We start from the raw sequence: 27,616 nt of genomic DNA, 5'->3' as shown, positions 1-27,616 counted from the left end.
GCAACTTATCAAAATCTACAATCCACAACCTGGCGATAAGCTCCTCAACCGACATCTACTGACATGCGAACAGAAACAAATTCCGGACTCTGAGCTAGGAGCTCAGTGCCATATAAATAACTTTACTATACTACATGTATCCATCAACTGTGTATACTAACAAGTGCAATCATGTGCCAATGAAATGCATCAAGCATGAGTCATAACAAAGTATCGACATAATCACATGTACTTGTATATCACTATACACACACACACACACACACACACACACACACACACACACACACACACACACACACACACACACACACACACACACATATATATATATATATATATATATATACATTTATCGTGGCCTTGCCAACAATTAATGGAAGTGTCTCAGCGCTGATACTAAAGTACATCAGTACAAAAACGAAAGTGTATTTGCATTGATAAAGAATATCTGGTTATTTCAATATATATAAGACGAAAGTCATACATTCAAGTAGTTCAGGTGCCCTCGTTGCACCCGAACTCCACACAAGGGTTTAAGTCTTATGAGCATTCCTTTACAACGTTTGTTGCTTATCATAAAACATTTGGGTATTCACTTTCGAGCTTATTAAAGAGGTTATGGAGATTCGAACCCATTTCTCAATCCTTAACAAAACTAGGCTCTTTTCCTAATTCAGCATGAGGGTATCGATATTGATCCCTTCAGTATCGATACAGTCCCTCCAGTATCGATATCCACCCTTAGTATCAATACCAATTTAGGCTACTGGAATTTGAGAAGGTATGACAATATCAATTTCTTACTTGGAGTATCAGTACCTCAGTGTTAGGTATCGATATCATCCCAATTATCGGTAATATTAGGTTCAATATTTTTCCTAGTCGTTGGATCACTTGATGTCTCTTGGATGTTTTCTAGCCATTGGATTAAGGGCCTAGGTCCAACGACCTCCATGCGACTACATGATAATTTGTGATGTTTAGGGTCTTGAAACCTTAGATGTTTGCAATCTGGCCCATTGATTTCCCTTTGATCGTGCGATCGTCAAATGTGCAGTGATGGTCCTAAGATAAGAAACCCTACTTTACGTCAGGCAAATTTGGGCTTCATTTGGACTCCTCTACAGGGCCTAGTGGGTGAGTCTACTGGGTTAAGCGAACTTCATCTACATGGGCTTCTTTCTTTGCTGGACCTTAACTTGGATTTGGACCTTAACTTAGATTTGGACTTTGACTTGGATTTGTATTCTTGGACCTCGTCTTAACTTTTGATTGGACCTAAAAAACAAAAATTAATAATACTGTAATAAATATATATACTACCTTTTATATGTATTATATTTTCAAACATATATATTTTTATATACACCATATAATACATATGTCTTCAAAATATACCATATAATTTATACATATTTATAATAATATATATACTATACATATATATATATTACAATAATACATATATGTTTTCAATATATATATATATATATATAGATATATAATATTTATATTCTAAAATAATACATATACTACTATAATATATATTAAAACAATACATATGTTACCTGTATATATATATATATATATATATATATATATATATATATATGTACCATTATAATATATGTACTATTATATATATTGCAAAATATTAGAGAATTCGTAAAATAATTCCGAACAAAAATAGATATATACGTTACAAATTTAAAATTTTAATACTTTTCCTCTGGTAAATCTTTTTTTTTTTTCTTATCAACCATTTTCCTATCATAAATCAATTAAGTAATAGTAGTTGTTTTTGGGGTAAACTACACATTTAGTACTTCAACTATTAATTTTATTTCATTTTAGTATCTAAACTTTCATTTGTTTCAAAATCATACTTAACATCTAGTATGTCGCTTTTGAAAACTTAACGTGTGAGTTTTACGTGGCACTAAGGATGGGCATGGGTCGGTCAGGTCGGATTTTTGATCCACCCAACCCGACCCAAAAATTATAAATTCTCTACCTGACCCGAATCCGACCCGAAAACTATACATCTTCCACCCGTCCCGAACCCGACCTATTTGTTGAGATAAAATATGAACCTAACCCGACCCGAAATAATATATTTATTAAAAAATATTATTTTTATTCAATAAAAATTGTGATTTAATTAAAAGAATATAATATATAGAGGGGTATTATTGTAATTATCCTTAAATATATAACGTAAACTTACAATTTTTTGGGTAGTCTGGGTTAGGTATTAAAAAAATCCGACCAGGTCGGGTCGGGTCGGAACCTATCACGTTCGGGTCCCATGCCCATCCCTATGTGGCACATTTTTCATGGCAAAAATTGTATCATTTATCACTCCACTATCTTCTAACTCCAATTTGGTCACCAAAGTTTTAAATGTTTTAATTTAATTACTTAACTTTCAAATTTTTCCTAATTTAATCACTCTAACTTTCAATTTTATTTTTTATTTTAATTATATATTAATAACATAATAAAAAATATCATGTCACCATAATTATTAATAAAATAATTTAAAGTTATTAAAATAGGAAAATTTGAAAGATAGTAGTTAAATTGAACATTTTTACACTTTAGCGACCAAAATAGGATTGAGAAGATAGTTGATTGATGAATGATGTAATTTACCATAAAATGCAATGTGTTGAAGAAAAAGTAAACATTAGGTATGATTTTGAAACAAATAAAAATTTAGGTATTGAAACAAGTTTACCCATTTAGCCTTTGTTTTATGCTTTGGAGTAACCCAAAGTCAAGACTAGATCAGTCTAGCACTTCGAAATCTAGGTCCAAATTGTTGTAACCAATCAACTAGGCCCAACTCGTAGTAGGTTCTCAAACCTCTGAAACTGAGAAATATGAATACTATCTTTATGGGTAATTTACATTTCGAGTCACCCCAATTTAACATCGAGCATCACGTAAGTTGGAAACTTTCAAATTTATCAAATTAGATTACCTACCTTCCATTTTATGCCTATTTCATGAAATCGTTGATAATAAAAGCATAATGATACAATTTGATGAAATTAAAGATTTGTTATATACATAAAAATTGACGCAAATACATGGACTTGGAATGCAATTTACACTAAATTCAGGGGATTGGGATGCAAATTACTTCTATCATCTTTTGTTATTGACAATCTATATAGTATATACCACTAATTTTTCTCATTCACAAGCCATCTCCCTCCCTCTGAGTCACTTCCAAGCAAACATGCAACCAATAATGAAAGGGTAGCTAAGCTAAACGCATTCAATCATTTCGGGAAAAAGAAGTTACTACTCGGAATCCGGCAATCTATCAAGCCCCGTATATAGCGTTCTACTAGAATCCGGCAAAGAAACAACCACCTCCCGTGGCGATGAAGTATCGGCACGGCAAAGCGGGCAATTCAAGTGCGAGTTAAGCCATTTATCAATACATCCCACATGGAAAAAATGCAAACATTCCGGTAAAACCCGGATTTGCTCACCTTCCTTGAAATCACCCAAGCAAATGGCACACATATCTTCGTTGCAATCTTTGTTGTATCGGAATATTGGAATCAACCTATGAATCGTGGAACCACTCCCGCTTCTTTGGCTTTCACGGAGCCTTTCATGTCGAGTTTGATGAACATTTCGACTGCTATTAGTACTTACCGTCTCCGTTGCCGGCCTACGGTAGCAATTGCAAATCGAGTGGATAAAGTGATAAGTAGCCACCACAATGGCTCCGGCAATGACTCCGAGAAGACCGATGAGAACCGGATTAAATCGTAAGGCACGGCCTCCATTGTCTCCGTCCGGGCTCAGGCGTGGCATCTGTGAGATTGGTGGAGATTGCTAGGCGGGAGTTGAGGTTATATATGGTAAAACTTGTCATGCATAGTGAAGAAGAAAGACGAATGGTAACAAGATAAAGGCTTTACTTTCACTATCATATGTAACCGTAAACGTGGGTGGCACGGTCATGGAAGGCGAAAACAACCACTTTTCCGTTCAAAAAATTGGTGGGAACGCCGTGTGGTCTTAACCTATTGTATGTCGTCAAATCAGTGATCTTCGTAGATTTTAGGTAATTTAATTGACCGTCAACTTTTTATTATTATTATTTATTTCCAAGTTGTCGTAACCGGTTTTCGTCCGGGCACGAAATATTTATTTGGCGGGAAAATTGATGTGAATAAATGGTTTTTTAAAAATAATTTGGGAGTCGCCATCGGCCTTTTGAGTCAGGTAGGTCGAATACCTAAAAATTATTTTTTAAAAGAGTTTTAAGAAAACATTAATTAAAAATGAACTGATCTGCGTTTATAACCAAAAATTCGTTCTTTTTTTAAAAATAAAAAGGGATTCGTGGTCGGTTACGTTTAGGAAAGGATTAGCACCCCTACAACGCCCAAAATTGGTACTTTTTAATTATAAATTGTCTCTATTATTAAAAATAAAAAAATTCAAAATATATTTAATTTATAATCCTATTATTTCAAAATTATAAAAAAAATATTTATAAATATCGGGAAAGGACTTCTAGGTGCCTTAAGACAGCTCTTTTCTTTGATATTGATAAATATTAATTTAAATAATATTGTTTAATTTTAAAATACCAGAATAGGACATCCAGTTGTATTAAGACTGTCCTTTTCTTCGATATTAAAAATAAATATTAAAAAATTTTAATTACTATTTATTATATATATATTTATGAATACATAAAAATATTTAAAAATATAAACAAATAAAATTAAAACAATAAAAATACAACTAGAACGATATATTTAAAATCAGTAAAATAAATGAAAACATTTAAAATAAATGACTAAATTATAGTAAAAATAAAATTAAAAACCTAATTCATAATTAATCAGAATTACAGGGATTAAACATGCTATTTTCTTATTTAATAATTTAGTAACTAAAATAAACTTATTTAAAATTCGAATATAAGATTATAAAATTAAAAATATAAACTAGGGATTAAAATATTATTTATTAAAATTAAGGGATTAATTATGTTATTTATCCTAAATATATTATTTTAATATAAAGGACTAAAATAAATGAAATTAAAATTTCGAGATCAAATTAAAAGTATTATGAATTCGATTTAGTGACTAAAATGTAAGGTTTACAAGTTCAGAGGATCGCGGAAGGGATTTAACTATTTTTCAATTACACGCATAGTCCTTCCCGAAACGACGTCGTTCGGGAAGGCCTATATAATGCCCAAGACAGCCGGCCCTTCGGGCCATCTATTTCATTTTTCAAATTTCATTCTCTCTCTAGCTGAGAGAGAATGAACAAAGCTCTCTCTTCTCTCTAGCTTCCCTCACCGGAGGGAAGCTGGTCACCGGACGGCAACCGTCTGCCGCCGTGACCCTCACCGCCGGCCACCGCATCCGGTGGCCGAAAAATTTTTTTTTACACTAATGGGTAGATCGGACCGTCCTAAGGACGGTTCCGGTGTTACTTTTTCCTAAATATCCCCCGATCGGAGCAAATCTAAAGAAATACCTTCGGTTTTTCGAAGGTTTTTGTGAAATTTGAAGCGGTCCGGTGGCTTCCTCGGTAAGCTTCTCTTCTTCCTTTTTCTTTCTTTTCTGTTTTTTTGCTGCGTTGTTGTTGAGATCGTTGGTAGTATTTTGTTTCTCTGTATTTCTCTTTTCTCTGTATATTTTCTGTCTCTTTTTGTCTCTGTCTCTGTCCTTTTTTTTTTCTTGCAGGTTCGGGTGGTGGCTTTTATAGCCACCACTGGTGTGGTCATCGGACCGGTCCGAAGAGTGAGTTTCGGTGAGTCACCGGACTTCCAGTGGTGACTCACCATTTGGGAAATACGTGTGCGGCTACGGCCGACCTTCTGGTGCCTTCGGTTGGGACGTGGCAGCGCTGGAGGCAGAGGCGGCTAGGGATTAGGGTTAGGAAACCCTAACTGAAACCCTAAATATTTAGGGTTTCAGTTTGGGTTTTGGGCCGGTTAACTGGGCTTGTAATTTAATATTATTTATATATGTATTTAATATATTTAATAATAATAATAATAATGATAATAATAATAATAATAATAATATTAATAATTATAGTAATAATAATAATTATAATAATAATAATATTTATAATATGGGTAAAAAATTAGTATCTTCAGCTGCCCCTCTTTGCTCATTCTTGTGTTAACAAGAATAGGGCAAAGATGAAAAGATAATAAAATTTTTTATCCATTTGGCTTCACTTGATCATAATGGAGATATTGAATAAATTCTTCTCTTTCTTCAGATGAGTTCTTCTCATTATGAACTTTCTGCTGGGGATGATGTTGACCTTTTTCTTTCTGTGATAGAGTCATTCAAAAGGTTGACTAAGCTCTTGATGAGTTCTTTTCATTATGAACTTTCTCTAGAAAGGCTGATGTTAATCTATCTCCTTCTGTGATAGAATTATGCAAAAAGTTGAACAAGTTCTTCTTATTATGAACTTCTCTGGAAATGCTGATCCATCAATTGATGAATTCATGTAAAAGGTTGAACAAGTTCTTCTCATTATGAACTTCTTCTTCCTTCTTCAGATGAGTTCTTCTCATTATGAACTTTCTCTGGAAAAGCTGATCCATCAAATGATGGATTTGAGCAAAAGGTTGAATAAGCTCTTCTCATTATGAACTTTTTCTTCCTTCTTCAGATGAGTTCTTCTCATTATGAACTTTCTCTGGAAAAGCTGATCCATCAAATGATGGATTCATGTAAAAGGTTGAAAAAGTTCTTCTCATTATGAACTTCTTCTTCCTTCTTCAGATGAGTTCTTCTCATTATGAACTTTTTCTTCCTTCTTCAGATGAGTTCTTCTCATTATGAACTTTCTCTGGAAAAGCTGATCCATCAAATGATGGATTCATGTAAAAGGTTGAACAAGCTCTTCTCATTATGAACTTCTTCTTCCTTCTTCAGATGAGTTCTTCTCATTATGAACTCTACCTGACAATGTCAATCCATCAAATGATAGATTTGAGTCTTTGCTAAAATCTTTGAAATTCCTGTTAAAAATTCAACAAGAATAAAAATGAATGAAAATGCATCTATTTTTGCAAATGCCTAAATATGATGCATGAATGTTAAGTTATTTCATTTCAGATTGGTAAATTGAGTATTTCTTCAGTTGTAGAAACCCAATAAATCTTTCTTCTTCAAATCAGAGAATCTATCCTCTTTGACAAATGTAGAGGTAGATATAATGTCACAAAACCTCTTGAGAATAAAACTCAATAGTATAGGCTCTTGAACAGCTTGCCTTCATGTGACATGTTGATTCTGATAACAACTCATCTGATTATGAAATGTCCTTTCAAGATGATTTCACAGATATCGATAGTTCTTTTAATACCAAGAAATCTTGAATTCTGATTCTGATGAGGAGAATAAACTGTTATACTTGACAAAAATGGGATTCTCAGAGGCTGAAGCTTCAATAGCCATGGAGATATGTGGTCCAGATTCATCAATTGCAGAATTGATAGATTTTATATGTGCTGTTCAAATGACTAAGGATGCTGACGCACTTCTTCCGGTAAGATGGGAAGCCATTATGTGATGATCACAATTACAAGAAAAGGCGAAACTTGTGCTATGATTTTTGGGAAAAGAATAAGCAAAAGAAGCTTGAAAAGAAGCTTCTTAATGAAGATGATCATGCAGTTCATCTTTCAATTCCAATGATCAGTTCTGGGGTTCCTACCGAATCAGATCAAATAACTCAAAGAACACTTCCAGAAGATGCTATTAGCAAATTCATCTTTTAAATTCAATGATTGGTTCAGCCAAACCAGATCAGATAACTCAAAGAACACTTCCAGAAGATGCTATGAACACATTCATCTTCTAAATTCAATGATTTGTTCTGCCAAACCAGATCAGATAACTCAAAGAACACTTCCAGAAGATGCTATTGGCACATTCATCTTCTAAATTCAATGATTTGTTCTGCCAAACCAGATCAGATAACTCAAAGAACACTTCCAGAAGATGCTATTGGCACATTCATCTTCTAAATTCAATGATTTGTTCTGCCAAACCAGATCAGATAACTCAAAGAACACTTCCAGAAGATGCTATGAACACATTCATCTTTTAAATTCAATGATTTGTTCTGCCAAACCAGATCAGATAACTCAAAGAACACTTCCAGAAGATGCTATTGGCAAATTCATCTTTTAGTTAATGTTTGGACTAGGATATCACAATACTTATTTGATGTAGAGCCAGAATTTGTAGATTCGAAGCATTTCCATGCTACTATACTAAAAAGGGCTATATTCATAATTCTGCCAATTAAGAACAGATTCTCTCTTATTCTGCTTCCTCCATGTGCTGATGCTTTTCTATTGACAAAGAAATGATGGCTTTCATGTGATCCAAGAATAAAGTTGAACTGTTTATAAACATGTACATGAAGTGCCAAATTGACAGAAAGGATCTGTAAGGCTCTTGAAGCTTATGACAATGAGCCACCTTTGAGTATCCAGAAGTATGTTCTTGATGATTGCTGAAAATGGAATCTAGTATGGGTTGGAAGGAATAAAGTTGCTCCACTTGAACCTGATGAGGTGGAAATACTTCTAGGTTTCCTTAAAAACCATACACAAGGATCTGTATAGAGACATGTTTCCCAGTGATATCAATGTCTTGTTTCTTTTTGATGGAATCAGTGCTGCAAAGATCGCCTTCTACTGTCTTAATATATCTTTGAAAACAGAGGTGCAAGAACTGAATGGTGATCAGTTGGAGCAATTGATGAGTAGATTTGGCGGATTCGACCTTGTTGTCGGTAGCATCCCGTGTAACAATCTTAATGTTCATGGCTTTAAGATGATGATGATTTGTTTATTTCGTATTCCATGTATTTAAAAATATTAACATAAAGTGATATTCAGAAATCTTTAAATTATTTCAAAATTATGTTAATTCATAGAAGAATAAATTGAATTTTCAAAAATAAATTGAATCTCAAATAAATTGAACTTGAAATAGATAGAATTGTATTCAAAGTTATGGCAAGCATAAGAATGATAAAAATTCAAATGTCTCAACAAATTATTAGCATAAGTATTTCTAAATTAATCACATTGACACAATTTAAAGAAATGATGTAGGCTTTTGTCTAGAAGATCTCAAACGTTGTCGAAATGCTTGTAGATGTGAAGTTTCTTCCAAACTGTCAAAATCTTAAGAGAGTTCAATTGCCAGATGCCTAATATCAACATGCATTTGAGCCGTCTTTTCAGGTTTTCAACTCAAATCCTTCATTTGGTTACAAGATGCCCTTTACGGGTTTTCACCTTGACCCCCCTTTTTTTTTTCTTTTTTTTCTCTTTTTTTTCTTTTTTTTTCTTTCTTTCTTTTCCTTTTTCTTTTTTCTTCAAGCATAATATTTCTTGACAGAATCCGAGTTTATTGGATTTCTCAGAATTTTTCCATCCATTTCTGCTAAGATCAATGCTCCTCCGGAAAAGGTCTTTTTTACAACGTATGGCCCTTCCCAATTAGGCATCCATTTCCCACGGAAATCTTTATGTATAGGCAAGATCTTTTTTAGTACTAGATCACCCTCTTGGAATTCTCTTGGATGTACTTTTTTGTCATGAGACTTTCATCATCCGTTTTTGATACATCTGTCCATGGCAAATAGCTTTCAATCTTTTTTCCTCAACAAGGTTCAATTGATCAACTCTAGCTTGGATCCATTCAGATTCATCCAATTTTATTTCTCTCAATATTCGAAGCGATGGAATCTCAACTTCAATTGGTAAGACTGCTTCCATTCCGTAGACTAAAGAAAAAGGCATTGCCCCAGTAGATGTTCGAACAGTAGTTCGGTATGCATATAGAGCAAAAGGTAACTTTTCGTGCCAATCTTTGTAAGTTTCAGTGGTCTTTGTAATGATTCTCTTGATGTTCTTATTTGCTGCTTCAACTGCCCCATTCATCTTTGGACGATATGCCACTGAGTTTGCATGTTTGATCTTAAACTGTGCACAAAGTTCGGTCATCATTTTGTTGTTCAGGTTCAGAGCATTATCTGTAATGATCCTTTCTGGTAGGCCATACCGGCAAACTATCTCTTTCTTTATGAATTTGCAGACTGTGGATCTCTTAATATTGGTATATGAAGCAGCTTCAACCCATTTGGTAAAATAATCAATTGCCACAAGGATGAAACAATGTCCATTCGATGCTTTTGGTGTGATTGCACCAATAACATCTATTCCCCACATAGAAAATGGCCAGGGTGCTGTCATTACATGTAAAGGAGATGGGGGTACATGAATCTTGTCTGCATATATCTGGCATTTATGACATTTCCTTGCATAATCAATGCAATCTGTGTACATGGTAGCCCAATAGTATCCATATCTCATTATTTTTCTGGCCATAGAAAGACCATTTGCATGTGTTCCACATATTCCACTGTGTACTTCTTCAATGACGTTTCGAGCTTCGCTGGTATTTAAACATCTCAAGAGCATTTGATCATTGCTTCTTCTATACATAATCTCTCCATCAAGAAAATATCCAGCAGCCATTCTTCTCAAGGTTCTTTTATCAATTTCCGATGCATTTGGTGGATAACTTTGATTTTTGATATATTGCAGAATATCATGATACCATGGTTTACCATCTACCTCTTCTTCCACACTATAACAATGTGCAGGAATTTCATAAACTTGCATTTTGATTGGCATCATATCAACTTTTTTAGTTGCCTGAAACATAGCAGCTAATGTAGCCAAAGCATCTGCCATTTGATTTTCTTCTCGAGGGAGATAATTGAAGGTAACTCTCTCAAATTCTTTTACTAATTCGAGGGTAAAATTTCGATATTCCAACAATTTAGGATCTTTTGTTTCCCATTCTCCTCGCAATTGATACACCACTAAAGATGAATCTCCATATATCTTGAGACATTTGATTTTTCTTTCTATAGCTGCTTTCAATCCCATGGCACAAGCTTCGTATTCCGCCATATTATTGGTGCAAAAGAACTCCAGTCTACTTGTAAAGGGATAATAAACATTTTCGGGAGAAATTAACACTGCCCCGATTCCTCGTCCCAAAGCATTAGATGCTCCGTCAAAGTAAAGCTTCCAAGTTGCAAATGCATCATTTGTTTTGACTTCTTCATTCATGGATATACATAACAAATCTTCATCAGGAAAATTGAAACTCAAAGGCTGATAATCATTTGATACACGACTGGCCAGAAAATCAGCTATTACACTTCCTTTTATTGCTTTTTGGTTGACATATACAATATCAAACTCAGATAATAACATCTGCCATCTAGCCATTCTGCCTGTCAAAGCTGGTGATTCCATTAAGAATTTCAAAGGATCAAGTTTTGATATCAACCAAGTAGTATGGTATAACATATATTGTCTGAGTCTTCGAGTAGCCCATACTAAGGCACAACATAATTTTTGTATTGGTGGATATCGAATTTCACAATCAGTAAATTTCTTGCTCAGATAATAAATAGCTTTTTCTTTTCTTCCAGATTCATCATGTTGTCCTAGTACACATCCCATCGAATTTTCGAAGACCGTCAAATAGAGAATTAATGGTCTATCAGGCATTGGTGATACTAAAATTGGGGCATTGGATAAATATTTCTTAATAATATCCAAAGTTTCTTGACATTCTTCATTCCAGACTTCAGGATTGTTCTTTCGAAGTAATTTGAACACTGGATCACATTTGTCAGTTAATTGAGAAATGAACCGAGATATATAATTTAATCTTCCTAAAAAGCCTCGAACTTCTTTTTTTGTATTGGGTGGTGGAAGATCTTGAATTGCTTTTACTTTATCTGGATCAATCTCGATTCCTTTTTTGCTGACCACAAATCCTAAAAGTTTCCCGGAAGTTACCCCAAAAGTACATTTAGCGGGGTTGAGCTTTAATTGATACTTCCTCAATCTTTGGAAAAGCTTTCTCAAATTTTGAATATGTTCTTCTTCAGTTCGGGATTTGGCAATCATGTCATCTACATATACTTCAATCTCTTTGTGCATCATGTCATGAAACAAAGTTACCATGGCTCTTTGATATATTGCCCCTGCATTTTTCAATCCAAATGGCATCACTTTATAACAGAATGTGCCCCACATGGTTATAAATGTTGTTTTTTCCATGTCTTCAGGATTCATTTTTATCTGATTATATCCTGAAAATCCATCCATAAATGAAAACCATGCGTGCCCTGCAGTATTGTCCACCAATGTGTCTATGTGGGGTAATGGAAAGCTATCTTTCGGACTAGCTTTGTTGAGATCTCTGTAATCCACACACATTCGAACTTTTCCATTTTTCTTTGGTACGGGAACAATGTTGGCTACCCATTCTGGGTATTTAGATGCTTGTAGGAAACCTGCATTGATCTGTTTCATCACTTCTTCTTTGATTTGCAACAACATTTCTAGTCACATTCGTCTGAGCTTTTGTTGGACCGGTTTATATTCTGGATTGATTGGAAGCTTGTGTATCACTATATCTGTGCTTAAACCAGGCATATCTTGATAAGACCAGGCAAAGATATCTTTGAACTCTTGAAGGAGATTTATCAATTCTTGTTTTATCTGGATTGTCAGAGTAGTACCAATTTTCACCTCTTTTATTTCTTCATCTGTTCCCAAATTCACAGTCTCAATCTCTTCTTTGTGGGGTAGAATTTGTTTGTCTTCTTTTTCTACCAATCTTAATAGTTCAGTAGGAACATCACATTCCAGTTCATCCTCACACCCATTGATTTCTTCCAGACATATAGGTTGCTCTAAATTTATCACTGGATTAAATTTAGGAATAAACATGCTATTAACACGGTGACACCTGCAAATTTGAGTCGGACATATTTCCGAAAGAATATAGTAAATTTATGAAATGTAAAAATGTAATAAAATGTAAAGAATGATTTCCATCTGAAAATTTTAAAGAAAATTCCTTATATTTAACATAATTTCTTTTACAAGATAACAAAAAGTTTTCATATTTTTGAGCTAAACATAAAGATTAATTCTGAATATTACTCTGCGTTAATATTAAAAACTATAGGAAGATCTTCAGTGGTCCAATTGTTGAGTGTTTCTCCAGGAAAACATGGGCGAATGCTATCCAAGTATTTGCCAGTCTTGTTGTCATTCATGATCATGTTGATAAATAATCCATTCATAGCTTCTTCAACTATGTTTTGATCTTTCGTCAATTTTTCTTCTTTAAAGGCTTCAACCAACTGTTGTTCTACATTAATTGTTCCCCCTGATCTGAATGTGGTCTTCAACTGTGGGAAAAACATGTGTTCCCAAATGATTTCTTTCCCTTTCAACCTTGCCTTTCTGTCTTCACATCTTCTTTTCATCTCTTTGTTCTTTTGCTGAAAATTGGGCTTAAACCCCAGTCCAAAACGATCTTTCTTCATCTGTATATTGACAGGAACTGAAATCCCTTGAAGATTCTTTCCTAAACCTTTCCCAGCTTTAGCTCCGATGCCTAAAGTTTGTTGTACTGTCATCTTGGTGCAATCAGACAATATGGGATATGGAATTTTGCTTCCTTCTGCAATAAAGGTTGCATTTACAAATTCAAGAGCTCGGAAAGAGCATTCAAGAGCATCATCATTGGTGTCGATATATGGAACATCACTTGTTACCGACGCAATGATTTCTTCTTCAGCTCCTACACATATTAGTTGTCCATCAACAACAAATTTCAATTTCTGATGTAATGAAGAAGGAACGGCTCCTGCTGAATGAATCCATGGCCTCCCTAATAGACAATTATATGTAGGGTGGATGTCCATCACCACAAAGTCAACATTATACACAACTGGACCAATTAACAACGGTATTTCTATTTTCCCAAGCACTTCTTTTTGAGTACCATCAAATGCTCGCACTACATTCTGATAACTCTTTATGTGTGATTGATCCACAGGCATTCTTTGAAGTGTGACTAGAGGCATCAAGTTGAGAGCGGATCCATTGTCAATCAATACTCCTGGCAACACATGACCATGACAATGTGTCGTGATGTTCAAAGCTTTTACTGACCCCATTCCGCCTTCCGGTATTTCATCATCCGTGAACGTTATGTAATTGTCAGCGGCTATATGTCCCACAATTCTGTCAAGTTTATTGAGGGATATATCTTCAGGGATGAATGTTTGATTGAGAATTTTCATCAAAGCATTTCTATGTGCTTCTGAATTCATCAATAGATCAAGAATAGAAATTCTCGCTTGTTGTTTGTGTAGTTGTTCAACCACACTATACTCACTATGTTTCAGGAATTTCAAAAATTCTTGAGCTTGTTTTTCTGTCACAGGCTCATTGAATGCTGGAGGGGATTCATCATCAAATACCTTCTGAGGTATTGCCATGGCTTTTCCTTTTGTTTTCACTTGTTCTGAAGCATTGGATGTTTCGGGAGAGTAACATCTCCCACTTCTTGTAAAGAAACCGACTTCGCTTATTGCTTCAGACGTCGATGTTGTACCCAAACTCTGTTTTTTCTCTTCTATTTTTTCTAGAGAAACAGATCCTCCTACCATTGAAACATTGGTAGTATAATTCCAAGGTACCCTGCGGGTATCTTTGTATGGAAATGGTAGAGGAGTGGTGATAACTACTTTCGGCTTTATTGGTGCAGGAATCACCGTAGATGATTTCACATTAATGATCACAGGATCATTTGTTCTTTGACTAGGTTTAGAATCCTCTGATGAGCAAACATCATCTTCTTTTTTCCTTGGTTCTTCTTCAAAGAATTCTATTTCTCTGTTGTTCATCAATTTTTGCACCAAATCCCTAAATTCAGGACATAGTTGAATTTTATGCCCTTTCTCCTGATGATATTCACAATAATTCTTGCCTTCATTCTGCTTTGGCCTGAATTGTTGTGGAATTATACCGGCTAAAGAGAGTTGTTGGAATACCCAAACAAACGGAGATTTAATTTCAGAAATGTCAGTTTTTGCTTTCTTTCTGTTCTCTTCCTGAATTGCATTCACGTTTTTATCTCCATGATTTGGCAATGGATGATTTGATGCAGATGGTGTATTGAATTCCAACTTCCCAGTGTTGATCAAATTTTGAACCACCCTTTTGAATGCCAAACAGTTTTCAATAGAATGACCCGCGATTCCTTCATGATAAACACAGTGTGCCTTTGTATCATACCAAGGAGGGAATGGTGGTTGCATGGGAACCAAAGGATAGGGCCGTATGACATCTGCTTTTAACAGTGAATCATAGATCTCAGTATATGGTACTGGTAAAGGTGTAAAAGACAACCTTTCATTTTCCTTTCGAGATCCTCTGGAATCTGCTCGATTAGTGTTTGTTTCCTCTTTCTTAACCCTTGGCTGGGTTATTGTAACACTTTTCGATGAATCCTTGTTGTAAGAATTTGCATTGTTGACTTCATTCTCCTTTTTCCGGTACGTAGGTCTTTTGGAACTAGACCCTTCATTTGATTCAATTTTGCCACTTTTCAAGACATTTTCAATGAGTTCTCCAGAAATGACCAAATCTGCGAAATTTCTGGTTGCATTCCCCATTAGATGATTTAAATAAGGAGCCTTCAAGGTATGAACAAATATTACTGTGGCCTCTTTTTCTGACAAAGGTGGTTGAACTTGGGCTGCCGTGTCACGCCATCTCTGGGCATACTGTCTGAATGTTTCATTATTCTTTTTCTCCAAATTTTGGAGAGTCCATCTATCAGGAACCATGTCTGTTACGTGGCGATACTGCTCTAAGAATGCTTTAGCCAGATCTTTCCAGGATCTAATGTTGGCTTTGGTCAATTGAGTATACCATTTTAAAGCCGGTCCTGTCAAACTATCCTGAAAACAGTGAATTAACAATTTCTCGTCCTTCACATATCCTGCCATTCTTCGACAAAACATAGTAATGTGGGATGAAGGGCATGTAGTACCATCATATTTATCAAATTCGGGAGTCTTGAACTTGATGGGGAGGATTAAGTCTGGAATCAAACTCAACTCACTGGCGTCAACCCCATAGAATAATTCAGTTATTTCCACGGATTTCATTCGTTCTTCTAAGCTCTTGATCTGTCTAGTAATTCTTCATTTACTTTTTGTTTCTCATTCAGCTCATTCAAATCTGGGATTAAATGCTCAGTATTAAAATCCCCTATTTTCACATCTGATATAAGCGGATTTTTGCTTGAAGATGCAGGATCCACTTGTTGATTTTCATGTGGTTTGGCTTCTTGTAATGCAGATGTACGAGCATTGATTTGTATAGGTGTAGTACCAGAGTGATAAATTGGTTCTGGTGGAAAACCTAGAGGATACATAGGTTCTTGGTCGAAAGATACAGGATTTTCATGCATTTTTCCAATGATAGCCTGCCTTTTAAACATGTCCTCTATTTTCTGCATCATGCTCTCTTGTGAATTTGCAATACTGTCTTCAATTTTTTCCAGCTTCATTCTCATTTCTGCTTGTTCTTTATTATGATGTTCCTCAATACGTTGTATTTTATCCTCCATAATTCTCTTAGTAGCTTGTCTAGTACCGTAGTGATGTTGTATTTCTCTTTTGGCCAGAATAACTGCGATTGAAAAAATCTTTTAATATTATTTTTTTCTCAAATTTTAATTAATGAATTTTATCTTAATAAATAAAATAAAATTATTCATAAAGAAAATTATGAAATGAATGATGAATGTATGCAAAATGTATGTATGAAAAAAACATTGATCCCAAAAAGTTAACTGTCATAGAACAACTTTCATCGGCATACAAAAGTTTCTTTATAATAGTTCATAACTACAGATAAGGCATAGCTTTCCTATTAAGCTCTATAATTTCTTTCATTAACCATGACACCTTCTTTCCGCACTTAGAAACTGGATCAACGTGATGCTCAATTATTTTGGCTTCAACAGCTAATTCCCCAACATATCTAGCAACTTCGCTCATTTGTACCATGGCCTCGAACACCATATTACTTCTTTCTTCACTTCTTTCAACATAGAAATCAGTTGACTTTTGCCATTGTTCATTCGTTCCTTCAAGAGTTTGCTCTAACTCAGTGATTCTGACTTGACAATTGTGCAGAATTTTTTCAAGATCTCTAATGCGTCTTCGCAGTGAAGCACTTTCCTCATTACTTTCTTTGAGATCATTAGGTCCTAGACGAACTTTTTCTTGAAACAATGATTCTTCAAGTTGTAAAATGTAAGCATTAAACTCTGAGTTTTTATTTCTAGACTGATCCAGATCTTCTTCAAGTTTTGTTTATGCTTCTTGCGTTCTTTGATTAAGCTTCTGGATTTGAACATCCTTGTTTCTGCATCTTTGCATCCAATTTCTAGCCATTTCCTGCTCTACCTCAAGTCTGGTGTTGAAATTTTTCCTTTCCAGCTCCCATTTTTCTTTTTCAACATTGGATTCTTCCATCTTTTGGCCTCTGACTTCAAGTTCAGCAATCAACTGGTTCATTTCAGATTCAAATCCCTTGAACATGATATTTTTCTCACCTTCAAATTTATTAAAGATGTCATTCTTCATTTCTTCTAAATCTTTGGCTCGATCTCTTTCTCTTTGCATTTCATTCATGATCTCGCGGTGTTTAGCCTTGTGTTTTATAATTCGCTCTCTTCTGTCAACCTCAAAATCTTCCATTTTTTGCTTTCCTTTCTCAAGGCTTTTGAGTAGACGGCTATTCTTTCCTTTCAGATCTTCAACTCGACTTTTCTCGATGTTCAACTCTCTAGTCATCTGTACCGTTGATTGGCTTGGTCCTGATGCTTTCCAGGATTTATATAACTCCTGGTAATTTTTCTGTAATGCTCTGAATTCATCATCAACTTTTTCTTTATCTTTTCTCAACATTGCACATTGTGATGAATGAAAGTCAATGTCCACACCCAACATAGCTTTATCTTGTCTCATTTGCTCTAATTCTTTCGACCAGCCTTCTCTTTCTGCTTTAAACTCAGCTTTCAGGATTTCAATCTCTGATGGAACCACCTTGATGCAATCTTCCATAGAGATATCCTCTTTTTGATCTGGTAGAGGAATATTTTCATTTTTCCTGGCAGATCTCCATTCTTCATAATCAGGAGTTAGCATTTCTTTTGCTGCTTTAGCTCGGATACAAAAAGTTGTTTTCCAAGCTGTAACGGCTTCCATGATGCTTCTTTTATAATTTTTGCTATGGAATGCGAACTCAGATGACTGTAATCCAGCAGTGACAGGTACAAATTGACGACCTTCATATTGTCTTATGACCAGAAGTGGTGCATATCCAATTCCTCCCCATAATCCGAGCAGCATTATCCAGTTGTAATCTCCACATTTGTAAAAGAATTCCCTTTGTATTTGCCACGGGGCTCGCCAAACAATGTCATTACTTTGCAGATTTCGAAAGGCATTAATCCACATATATTTCTTAATTTCTTTCGGCCATTCCTGCTCCAGAAATTCTTTTAATGGTGAGTAATCCGTATTAAAGCGTCGGTATGAAACTTTTTCTGTCCTCCAGAAATGACTACGGATCCAAACATATAACAACTGGGTACACCCTGAGAATCGTCCACCTCCTAGCTTTCTACAAGCATTTAATGATCTGAAAGTCTCTGCTAAGATTGCAGAAGCGGGATTAATCTTTTTCGGTAGCTGTTCAAACAAATCTACCACTGCAGCTTCAACATATCCCAATACTTTTGGGAAGATGACCATACCATACATACCCAGAGCAAATAAATCGAATCGTACTTTAATATCTGGATGACTCTGAATAAGTTCTTTAATGTTGGTCCAAGCAATGCCTTCGCTTTCGCCTTTTTGTTTTGTACGGGATGCTACCCATTCTTCTCGTACCCCGGCAATCTTTGCTAATTTAACTCGAAAGGGTTGAGTTTTAATTGACTTTGAATAGATTCGATTCTCCAAAGCCCCTTCGATATGTAACAAAGTTGTGTACTCTTCAATAGTAGGGACCAAGTCTTCTTTATTGAGAGTGAAGCAATTGTACCCTGGATTCCAGAATTGAATTAGGGCTCTGAGTAATTCATCATCAACCTCAACATAGAGCAAATATGGGATGTCTCCGTAAGTCTGATAAAACTGCAATTTTTTGTTTGAATCTCAACTTTCCCAAATGCTTCGCAAATCTTGCATATCATTTCTTTTTAGCGAAACTGGAGCATAACTGGCCAAGTCAGATACATAATCATCCTGCAGACTGTCTCCTTCTTGTCTTTGTAAGTCCTCAGCCCACTGTCTTACTTCTGAGTTTAGAATTACTTGATTTGAACACTTTTTATCCATGGATGAAGGCTTTCCAATGAGACAATTAACACAAGGATCAATGTCTTTTATCCTGTATGATGCTATGCAAACAGAAAAATAAAGAACACACAAAAAGAAAATAAATTAGTTTACATAATAAAGAAATTTAATAATAACATTTACCTAAATATTTTTATTTAAACATGCTTTTCTGAATTTAAATAATTTAAATATACATGTAATTTAATCAGTAAAGAAAATAAATAAACAAGAAAGTTAGAATTCATTTCTCCTGTGTGTACACCTATTTTGGACAAAATTTCGGCATGACTTCGGATCGGAAGAGTTTCTAAGGTTTTTTATATGCAGGGTTTCAGATCTAAGAATAAAGGTACACGAATTGTCCTTGTTAGTGCCCCCTTGGGTTGCTAACCCTCAATCCTAGTCCATCACAGACTAAAATGGATCGAGTTCAATTCGAGGGGATACATTTCTCTATGCCTGACACGGAGAATAAATTCTCACGAAAACATAGAATCTATGAACCCCGAAAGTTACTTGCTAGGTCTGACACGGAGAATAAATTCTCACGAAGACTTCGCTTTCACTCCCACTTAAAAGGGACAACTCAATTATAGAGCTTTATGTTATGCAATGCACGTGTTGTGTGTGATGAGAAATGTTCAAACCTTTGACAGAAAAATAATGAAATAAAATACTTGCAAATAAAATAAAACATATAAATATTATGAAAATAATAAGTAAATATAAAAATTTTGAAAAGAAATAATTAAAAATTAAATATATGAATTTTTAATTTTTAATTAATAGAGACAATTTATAATTGATTTTTAAAAGTTTGACCAGTTCCCCAGCGGAGTCGCCAAGCTGTCGTAATCGGTTTTCGTCCGGGCACGAAATATTTATTTGGCGGGAAAATTGATGTGAATAAATGGTTTTTTAAAAATAATTTGGGAGTCGCCATCGGCCTTTTGGGTCAGGTAGGTCGAATACCTAAAAATTATTTTTTAAAAGAGTTTTAAGAAAACATCAATTAAAAATGAACTGATCTGCGTTTATAACCAAAAATTCGTTCTTTTTTTAAAAATAAAAAGGGATTCGTGGTCGGTTACGTTTAGGGAAGGATTAGCACCCCTACAACGCCCAAAATTGGTACTTTTTAATTATAAATTGTCTCTATTATTAAAAATAAAAAAATTCAAAATATATTTAATTTATAATCCTATTATTTCAAAATTATAAAAAAATATTTATAAATATCGGAAAAGGACTTCTAGGTGCCTTAAGACAGCTCTTTTCTTTGATATTGATAAATATTAATTTAAATAATATTGTTTAATTTTAAAATACCAGAATAGGACATCCAGTTGTATTAAGACTGTCCTTTTCTTCGATATTAAAAATAAATATTAAAAAATTTTAATTACTATTTATTATATATATATTTATGAATACATAAAAATATTTAAAAATATAAACAAATAAAATTAAAACAATAAAAATACAACTAGAACGATATATTTAAAATCAGTAAAATAAATGAAAACATTTAAAATAAATGACTAAATTATAGTAAAAATAAAATTAAAAACCTAATTCATAATTAATCAGAATTACAGGGATTAAACATGCTATTTTCTTATTTAATAATTTAGTGACTAAAATAAACTTATTTAAAATTCGAATATAAGATTATAAAATTAAAAATATAAACTAGGGATTAAAATATTATTTATTAAAATTAAGGGATTAATTATGTTATTTATCCTAAATATATTATTTTAATATAAAGGACTAAAATAAATGAAATTAAAATTTCGAGATCAAATTAAAAGTATTATGAATTCGATTTAGTGACTAAAATGTAAGGTTTACAAGTTCAGAGGATCGCGGAAGGGATTTAACTATTTTTTAATTACACGCATAGTCCTTCCCGAAACGACGTCGTTCGGGAAGGCCTATATAATGCCCAAGACAGCCGGCCCTTCGGGCCATCTATTTCATTTTTCAAATTTCATTCTCTCTCTAGCTGAGAGAGAATGAACAAAGCTCTCTCTTCTCTCTAGCTTCCCTCACCGGAGGGAAGCCGGTCACCGGACGGCAACCGTCTGCCGCGTTTTTCGAAGGTTTTTGTGAAATTTGAAGCGGTCTGGTGGCTTCCTCGGTAAGCTTCTCTTCTTCCTTTTTCTTTCTTTTCTGTTTTTTTTGCTGCGTTGTTGTTGAGATCGTTGGTAGTATTTTGTTTCTCTGTATTTCTCTTTTCTCTGTATATTTTCTGTCTCTTTTTGTCTCTGTCTCTGTCCTTTTTTTTTTCTTGCAGGTTCGGGTGGTGGCTATCTTTTATAGCCACCACTGGTGTGGTCATCGGACCAGTCCGAAGAGTGAGTTTCGGTGAGTCACCGGACTTCCAGTGGTGACTCACCATTTGGGAAATACGTGTGCGGCTACGGCCGACCTTCTGGTGCCTTCGGTTGGGACGTGGCAGCGCTGGAGGCAGAGGCGGCTGGAGGCAGAGGCGGCTAGGGATTAGGGTTAGGAAACCCTAACTGAAACCCTAAATGTTTAAGGTTTCGGTTTGGGTTTTGGGCCGGTTAACTGGGCTTGTAATTTAATATTATTTATATATGTATTTAATATATTTAATAATAATAATAATAATGATAATAATAATAATAATAATAATATTAATAATTATAGTAATAATAATAATTATAATAATAATAATAATAATTATAATATGGGTAAAAAATTAGTATCTTCACAAGTGTCATGTGCGAAAATTGTTTTCAAACTAGTGGATGTTTTTAAAATGGAAGTCTTTCGTGATAGTTGGGAGATAATAATATATCAAGGAATTTTATTTTATTTTTTTAAAGGAAAGTCGCTATTTTAATTCCAGGGGTGTTTTTATTCTCTAGTTTATGAATATTCAAATTGAGGAAAAAATAATTACGAATAAAGAAAGATCTAATTGAAAATTAATATAAAAGGATGTATTATTATAATTATCTTTAAATATATAAAATATATTTAAATTATTTTTCAATCGAGTTAAAATTTTTCATCTTAAATTAAATCTAGTTTGACATGAACTTAATGAGGGGTGGATGCACTAAGCCTTCTAAGGGCCAATTGCATCCATGTTATTTAGACAGAGAAAATGTGAAATTTAGTTTAATATATAAAGGAAAATGGAAAAAATACAAAATTTTGCATACCTATTATTTTAAGAAAAGAATATTAAAATTTTGAACTCATATTCTCAAATTTTTTGATCCGCCACTAAACTTAACATATAAAAATTCACTAGAACTTAACTTTTTTTTACAAAAAGTTAATTTAATAAAATTTTAAAATCTTATTTTTAAAAAATATTATTAAGAAGTTAAAAACAAAAAACAAAAAAACCCAAAAAATTCCCATGTGCTCCGCCCCCTCCCCTTCTACCTCCTTCCATGGCCAAACAGCCAAAGGTCAAACGACCGTTTAAACGATCGACCAATTTCACGATCAACGAAACGGCCCATTATCATGATCAAATTTGAAGGATTGGGTATTTGAGATTTTAGGGATTATAAATTTAAATTTAGGGATTTGAGAATTTTGGGTTTTGAGATGATAGTAAGAATTGTGACCGGTCATTGGGTGGTCGGCGATGTATGGGTGGTCGGTCGCCTACGAATGGATGGTTGGAGATGATCGGCGGTTGGAGTAAATGAGACTAGAATAAAAAAATTTAAGAGTTTAAGGTTTTTTAATATATTTTAGAAAATTTTGAGGTTTTTTCTAAAATAAATTACTTTTAATTTTTTTAAAAATAATTTTATAAAATTACTAGATTATGACACGTGTCACTTAACAAGAAAATTAACGCTGTTGACGACCTAGACAACTAAATGTGTAACATTTGTAACGTTGGGCATCTGGATAAGTTAAAAAATAGTTTATGCACATATTCGAAAAAAACGATATAGGTTGAGCAATTATTTTAATATTAAGCAAAAATCTAAAGAAATTGTTTTGCGTGGAACTTTTTTATGGGTAAATCAAATTATTTACCACTCAATTATCTCTTCGCTTCTTTTTTATCACTCAAGTTTATTTTTGTTTAATTTAATTACTTAATTTTCAAATTGCTCATAATTTAATTATTTTAACTTTTAAATTTAATTTTTTATTTTAATTATATATCAAGAAAATAATAATAAAAATGTATGTCACTAAAATTAATAATAAAATAAATTAGAGTGGTTAAAATAGAAACAATTTAAAAATTGATCAGTTAAATTAAAAAATTTAAACTTTAGTGATCAAAATAGAAATAAAAATATAATTGAGTGATAAATGATGTAATTTACCTAAAAAATCACTCAGTTATTCTATTAAGTTTTTAAAGACATGACATTCAAAACAAAATTAAACTAAATATTAAATAAAATTTAAACCATAAAACGAAATTAAAGTAATAATTTACCTCTTAAAAGTGTAATTTATCGTAAAATTAAATAAGGTCGAATTCGATCCGGTGCCCATCCTACGTTATCAACCATTTGTTCATAGTAGAACGTGATAAAAAATAATTGAATAAGTGCATCGTCACCATTAAGTAACGCTGATTTCAATCGGCTATATCTGGTGTCGTCTTTTACCAACGAAACCCCTGTCTAATGTGAGGCGGTGCTTTACGTTTCTGTTTCTCTTACTAATCCAAAAAAAAATGTTGGGTATCTATTGTTGGGTATCTTTTTTTCTCTGTTCATAATAAGAAAACTAAGTTTTGGGTTTCATTTTTTTATGCATTTGTTGTTTTTGATTCAGCGTTTCCCACCTGTGTTTGGAGGATTTCGAGAGATTCTGGGTTTACGGTTAGATACTGTTTTCTTCAGCAGCTTTGGTTTAAACTCTATCTCTCTGTTGATCTATAGGAATGGACAAGTTTATTCTAATTCTCTAATGTTCTTTTTGTGGTATTTTCACTAATTTCGTTCATTTGTGTGCATTGTTGTGAAGTTTTCTGATTGATAAACTCTGGGTTTTGAAGAATTTGCTCATAAGATTTGTCATTTTGTTGAATTCTTTCACTGTTTTTTTGTGACGAAAATGGAATATCTCAGATAATCTGAATTCGAAGATTATCATCTCCTTTCGCCCTTGTCAATGGAGAACCATCATCCTTCAACTCTCTTGTCTATGAATTCAAGTGCTTCCTCTCATGAAGAATTGGAACTAGAAACGAATAGGCAGGTTGTTCTTTCTCGTCTACCGGATATCAATTTGCCTCTCTCGGCCAAGCCGAACCCTCCACCGATACCATGGAACTCTGACCACTGATATTTTGGATGTTGGACTCAAAAGCTTATGATACTGAGTACTACCTAACAGTTCCGAAAAATGGGCGAAAATGTTCCAAAAGGGTAGTTAGTAACTTAGTATATGGGGTGCTTGGTTTTTCTTTTTGTTTTTACTTCAAACCTGCTATGGATGACAAATCAAAGGCCAAGGTTACTCGTGATACGAATGGAACTTTTTATGGTTTCGATAAATTGGATCTCAATTTTGATGTTTTCATGGTTCAGCGTGATATGGAGAATATGTATATGTGGGTTTTCAAGGGAGAGACCCGAGAATGCATTGGGTAAAATGCAGCTTAGAAGTTACATGAATGGACATTCTCGCCAAGGGGAACCGCCGTTTCCCTTCAATGTCGATAAGGGATTCGTCCGTTCACACCGGATGCAGCGGAAGCACTACAGAGGACTTTCAAATCCTCAATGTGTGCACGGGTCGAGGTTGTTCGGTCACCAAATCTCATGGCTATTGATGAGGAAGAAGGAAAAAGGTGGATGGAGCTTACAGGAAGGGAGTTGAACTTCAGAATTCCACCTGAAGCTAGTGATTTCAGTTCATGGAGAAACCTTCTAAATACTGATTTCGAGCTTGAACGGCCTGCGATAAAAAGTTTACCAAATTCCCACTCAAAGAAGCTGTTAAATGGTTATGGGCTCAATCTGCCCACTCAACCATCTAACCACAGCAATGGTGACGGGAGCAATGGGATGGACTTATCTCTGATGAACAACAAAAGGCGGAAAGACTTTTTACCACATGGAAACGACGATGATAGCTACTCGGCTGTCATTCCAGATATCGAACTTCACCCCAATGAGCCGCACTGGTTAAACGAACTCAGTGGGGTAACGAAGAACGTTTCCGGTCCCGTTACAGCTGCAAAAACCATCTATGAAGATGAAGCAGGTTTTTTATCATTATAAGCTTGCCTTTTGTTGATCTTCAGAGGGTCAAGGTTTCATGGAGGAATACTCTCACTCATAGCATCATTAAGGTATCATGAGTGAGCACATCTCGGATGCATTTCATCAAGAGACGTGATAGAACTTTCCAGCTGACCAATCCAGCTTCCGAGCATTGCCCTCCTGGGGAATTTGTTAGAGAGATACATTGCCGACTCGAATACCCGAAGATGCTAACATCAAAGCATATCATGATGGTACGGGTTCTGCGCTCGAAATTATGGTTCCGAAACTGCCCATGGTGCCAGAAGAACACGAAGTCCAAGTCTGCCTGCGGCCGAAACTTGGAGGGAGTGGTCTCATGTTGACATGAAAGTACAAGGCATTTAGGGTTGATGGATCATTGGTTCAGCTGGAGGACTCATTCGTGATGATCGTGGAAATTGGTTAGGAGGCTATTCCAAATCCCTCGAGTTACTTCGGTCACCCAAGCAGAATTATGTGGTCTCTTTGAAGGTCAAGTTTGCATAGTCTCAATGGTTTAAAAAAGTTCAATGTCAGATCGATAGCAGTGATGTCTTTTCCATGATATCTTCTGCCAATTCTCGCTCTAGCTCTTTTGCTCTAGTCCGAGCTATCGTCTCACTCCAAGAACGTTCATGGTTAAAATGGTAAAGGGTGAATTAATTTTTTTCATCTTTGAATTTATAAAGATAGTAAGGGTTATGTGGCTTGGTATAGATGTAATTATAAGGTTTCATTAATGGTAAAATGAATATTTTTCATTAAATGAATTTTATATTCATTTAAGCTTAAATAAAGGATAAATTAACATAAAATTACTTAGAAATTTCATGTAATCTCTCCCAATATTCATCTTCAAGTCGTGAACTCTAACCAAGGTAAGGAAAAATTTTATTTTTCATTTTGGAGCAATTTTCTTTGGATTTTGGATTACGACGTGAAATAAAAAATTGTTCTATTCGAAAAATACTATTATTTGGTACCAATATTTCAAGCTAATCTTGTTTTATTTCAAAGATCCCAAATTTTAGGGTTTAGATTCATATTAGGGTTTGATGAAATGATGATGATTTTGAGGTTCTTGATATTGTAGAATCATTTCCAAGCATGATTGATGATTAAAATCATTTATACATGCCTATACAAGCTATTGGTATTTTCAGTCTAACTCTAATCTTGGGAGAAAGATGTGATTTGATGAAATTAAGTTAGGGGTTTAATTGTAGAGATTTTAAAATGAGGAATAGAGGTTGATTTCATGCTTGAATCTAGTGAAAACCTTGAAACCCTAAGCTACATAGTATTCATCCTTGAGGAATTTAATGGGGAAAATTTGTGAAAAAATTCTCATGGCTTAGAAATGGTGTTTGGAAGGTTCTATAAGCCTTAGAAAATTTTTTGGGCCAATCTATAATTTTGTGAAAGTTTAGGGACTTGTTCGGTAGTTTTGAAAAGTTATGGGATGAATGTGTAATTACTCAATAGTTGATGTGCATTGCTGGAAATTATTGTTTGGAGCTCAAATTGAAGTTAAAATGTAAAATTAAACCATTTTGGAAAGTTGGCAAAGTTTAAGTACAAAATGATAAATGTTGTAAAAATTAGTGACTTATGTAGTAATAAAGGATTTGTTGAGATACTTGCTGAAAATTTATTGGGCTTATTTAAGGCTTGAAATGAAGAAATAATGGGAAGGGTCCATTATGAGTAAAAATGAAAAGTTAAGATGAATTTTAGAAGAATTCGAAAATATTAATACTTTTGGATATTATTATTATATATAAAATGCTAGTAAGAGGGTTTGGGGTAGTTACTTCTTTGGCTTATTTAATGACGGTGCCTCTCCATGTAGAGATAGTATCGTTGATGGGTTAGCCGACTATCATACTACGGCCAATGACTGCCCTACAAGTAGGATTGGGTTTGAGGAAGTCAAAATGGCTCTTAGAAAGATGGGAAGGGACAAAGCTGTCGGTCCTGATCAAATTCCTATCACT

The 27,616-nt window shown here is 34.2% G+C and overlaps 1 protein-coding gene and 1 pseudogene across 1 annotated transcript; one reads left to right on the top strand and one right to left on the bottom strand.

The window, feature by feature from the left end:
• Positions 1-3,315: 3,315 nt before the first annotated feature.
• Positions 3,316-3,840, bottom strand: LOC120124032 (RING-H2 finger protein ATL52-like). The gene has a single exon (XM_039142797.1). The coding sequence runs from the start codon at positions 3,838-3,840 to the stop codon at positions 3,316-3,318; it is 525 nt and encodes a 174-aa protein (XP_038998728.1).
• A 20,661-nt stretch (positions 3,841-24,501) lies between these two features.
• Positions 24,502-25,998, top strand: LOC120124064 (annotated as a pseudogene).
• The last annotated feature ends 1,618 nt before the right edge of the window (positions 25,999-27,616 follow it).

Source organism: Hibiscus syriacus, unplaced genomic scaffold, assembly GCF_006381635.1.
Source record: "Hibiscus syriacus cultivar Baekdansim isolate YM2019G1 unplaced genomic scaffold, ASM638163v2 tig00110410_pilon, whole genome shotgun sequence".
Classification (NCBI taxonomy): domain Eukaryota; kingdom Viridiplantae; phylum Streptophyta; class Magnoliopsida; order Malvales; family Malvaceae; genus Hibiscus; species Hibiscus syriacus.
Note: the sequence above shows the minus strand (reverse complement) of the source record. Positions and strands in the feature narration are given on the sequence as shown.